The sequence below is a fragment of the Mustela nigripes genome, chromosome 1 (assembly GCF_022355385.1).
Source record: "Mustela nigripes isolate SB6536 chromosome 1, MUSNIG.SB6536, whole genome shotgun sequence".
Taxonomy (NCBI): Eukaryota; Metazoa; Chordata; class Mammalia; order Carnivora; family Mustelidae; genus Mustela; species Mustela nigripes.
The window spans coordinates 86,147,603-86,151,153 of NC_081557.1; the positions used below are offsets into that span (position 1 = coordinate 86,147,603).

The window sequence follows — 3,551 nt, forward strand, 5'->3', positions numbered from 1 at the left end:
TAGCCAAACTATGGAAAGAACCTAGATGTCCACCAACAGATGAATGGATAAAGAAAATGTGGTGTATATATATATACAACGGAATACTATGCAGCCATCAAAAGAAATAAAATCTTGCCATTTGCAACGACGTGGATGGAACTAGAGGGTATTATGCTTAGCAAAATAAGTCAATCAGAGAAAGACAATTATCATATGATCTCCCTGATATGAGGAAGTGGAGATGCAATGTGGGGAGTTTGGAGGGTAGGAAAATAATAAATGAAACAAGATGGGATCAGGAGGGAGACAAACCATAAGAGACTCTTAATCATACAAAACAAACTGAGGGTTGCCGGGGATAAAAGGGTAGGGAGAGGGTGGTTGGGTTATGGACACTGGGGAGGGTATGTGCTATGGTGATGGTGTGAAGTATGTAAGACTGATAATTCACAGACCTGTACCCCTGGGGCTAATAATACATCATATGTTTATTAAAAAAATAAAAATTTTTTTAAAAAGAGAGACGAAAAAAAGATTTTGTTGAGTAAACAATTATATAAACATATATATACACATAAATCATACCAGAATCTTTTCAACCTCACCTCCTTATCCCAAACTTCACTAGCAATCACTCCAACTCTAAGGGACAAGTTGCCCCGATAAATGTAAGACCAAGTTGTAGGGACAGAGCATGACCTGAAAGGTTATGCCCGACAAGTAGGTACTCCTTGGATTAGTGCTTTTCTCAGAGCCAACTTCACATCCTTGTTTCTCAAGGTATATATTAAAGGATTCAGGGAAGGGGTAACAATATTATTCAACACCTGAACCACAGAATCCAGCCAGGGGCTGGAGGCAGGCCGGAGATAAATGAGGACCACGGGCCCATAGAAGAGCAGGATGGAAGTCAGGTGGGCACTGCAGGTGGAGAAGGCTCTGCGCCGGCCTGCTGAGGAGCTGATTTTCAATATGGAGAGAACAATGTGAGTATAAGAAGCGAGGATAAGAAGAAAACACAAGAGTGCCACAACACCTACATTGGTGAAGCTCACTGTCTGAGCTAGAGAGGTGTCTGCAAAGGCCAGGGGCAGCACCACTGGGATATCACAGAAGTAACTGTGCACTTCATTGGGGCCACAGTAGGGCAACTTAAAGATGAGGAACGTGAGGACAGATGCATGCAGACAGCTCCCCATCCAGGTGCTTAGTGTCATGACGGCACAGACTCGGGGGTTCATCATGACTGTGCATCTCAGGGGGTGGCAGATGGCTGCAAAACGGTCGTAGGCCATCACGGTGTACAGGAAACACTCAGTGCAGCCCAGGAAGTGGTAGAAGAAGAGTTGGCAGGCACAGCCCTGGTAAGAGATGGTACAGCTTTGCCCCATGAGGGAGAGCATCATTTGGGGGGAACTCACGGAAGGGAAAAAGATGTCAAACACAGACAGGTTTCCCAGGAAGAAATACATGGGAGTGTGCAGGGTGGAGGAAGTGAGGATGGCCAGAAGAATGAGCAGGTTCCCCAGAAGAGTGAGCAGGTAGAAGGCCAGAAAGAAGACAAAGAGCACATTTTCCAGCCCTTTTGTGTAAGGGATTCCCATCAGGAGGAACATGGTTACAGGAGTGTGATTCCTCATCTCCATGCCTGGTTAGTCCTGAAAGAGCAAAGAATGGCCTTGCTGAGATGAACTCTTCCCCCAAAACTAATATCTTCAGAGAACCCACTGGAAACTGAAAGACTTCTGTTGCTATAAAAGGGAGTCAATCCAAGTCTGTCACTAATCAATGTGTGACATGAGTTAAGTCTTTTGTTTATTTTTCCTGTTTCTCTGGAAGAAAAATAGAGATAACACTAGAGGCAGAATAGAATAGAGGTCTGTGAATATAGCTTACAGTGCCTATATCTGAGTTTAATCTACACCTTGCTCTGTGACTTTGGATAACTGAAAAGAAATCTCTGAATCTCTGTATCTGTATACATAGCATATATCTTACAATTCTTGTGAGGACTAATACTTTAATATATATGAAGTCCCTAATCTGATCCTACCCATTCTTGTTAAAAAAATCATTCTAGATCCTAATAGTTTGGTTTAATGAGTCTTTATTTCCACACATTCTATCTGTTCGTTGGACTTGCAGAAGTTCTGACATGACCTATTGCTGCAAATGACTTGCAAAACTGCCTTCTCCATCATCAGCCAAACAACTGAAAACAGAATTGTGTAGTGAAAACACAGTAAAACTGGATGGGAAAGATAATGGTTAATGTAAGGAAATGCAATAGACGGTTACCGATATTCACAACAACCATCTTCTTTCAATACGAAATTTAATCTCAGAGTAGCAGTTATATCTGCAATATGACAGAACAGATGCAATCACCATTAAGGTTTTAAGGTTGAGCTTCATTAATCAGAGACTATCTTAAGAAAGTACCATGGAGTCAACTAAGGCAGTATTAGCCCAGTTCAAATAGAGCCAGTTCCCACATTCCCACCTTCCTCTGATGTGTACAACCCAGCAGATTAGAAAAAGAAAGCACTCTAGACAGAAAGCATTTACAGATCAGACTGAAGGGAAATGGCCAACTTGGGTTGAAAGCCAGGCTCCACATCCACCCTCTGCTTCCGTTGCTTTTAGATGCTGTGGAACTCAAGAGCCAGGTTCTGGGACCAAGAAAGCCAAACACTCCTCTTTCTCAGACTCATCCACTCAGGTCTGAAAATCTAGACCCAGTAGTTCTCTGTTCCCTGAGTGAAGGAACAGTATTCATACCCTCTAGAGAGAGTAAATGTCTTTGATATTCCTTTGGGACCCTCTTCCCTGGGGAGTCCTGACTAGAAGATCTGTAGAGCAGAGGAAGCCATTAAAGTAGGGACTCCTTTCCTCCCTCCCTCCTTCTTTCTCCCCATTGCTTCTACCTCATTAACTTCTTAGATGAAAATCCAATTAAGTAGCGGTATTTAGTTATATTCTGTTTTTAAATCTCTGATTAGTGCTAACTCTTGGGCATGTTTTTCCTCTCTCAGAGAACCCTCCACTGGGGTCAGAGATTGTGTTGCCCAGTGACCCTGGGCTTAGAAGACATGGGTTTGAAGAAGAGGCTATGGGTTAGCAAAGGAACCACTCAAAGAAAAGAGGCACCAACCCACTTAGCGTTAAAACAAGCACACCTACAACTGTTGTTTCTATATTTAGTTTTATAATGTCTCATTATTACTCCCTCAAGATCTCTAAGATTTATATGCTTACCAGACTTGCTTAGTGTAGAACACTTTAGAACCTTAATTTCCATTAATTTTTCCTTTTATTTATTTTTTAAGATTCTCTTTGTTTGAGACAGACAGAAAGCATGAAGGGGGAACAGGGAAAGGGAGAAGCAGGTGTCCCACTAAGCAGGGAGCCTACACAGGGCTGGATCCCAGGATGCTGGGATCATGACCTGAGACAAAGGCAGACACAAATGACTGAGTCATCCAAGCGCCCTCCATTATTTTTTTTCTTTTTTTAAAATCTATTGCTATTGATTTTATTTGTTTTTATTATATATAATAAATATATAA

General features: G+C 42.0%; 1 protein-coding gene across 1 annotated transcript; it reads right to left on the reverse strand.

Moving 5' to 3' along the window:
• Positions 1–689: 689 nt before the first annotated feature.
• LOC132020179 (putative olfactory receptor 10D4) lies at positions 690–1,628 on the reverse strand. Its single transcript, XM_059404367.1, has one exon. It carries the CDS (start codon positions 1,626–1,628, stop codon positions 690–692), a length of 939 nt encoding a protein of 312 aa, XP_059260350.1.
• Between the last annotated feature and the right edge of the window lie 1,923 nt (positions 1,629–3,551).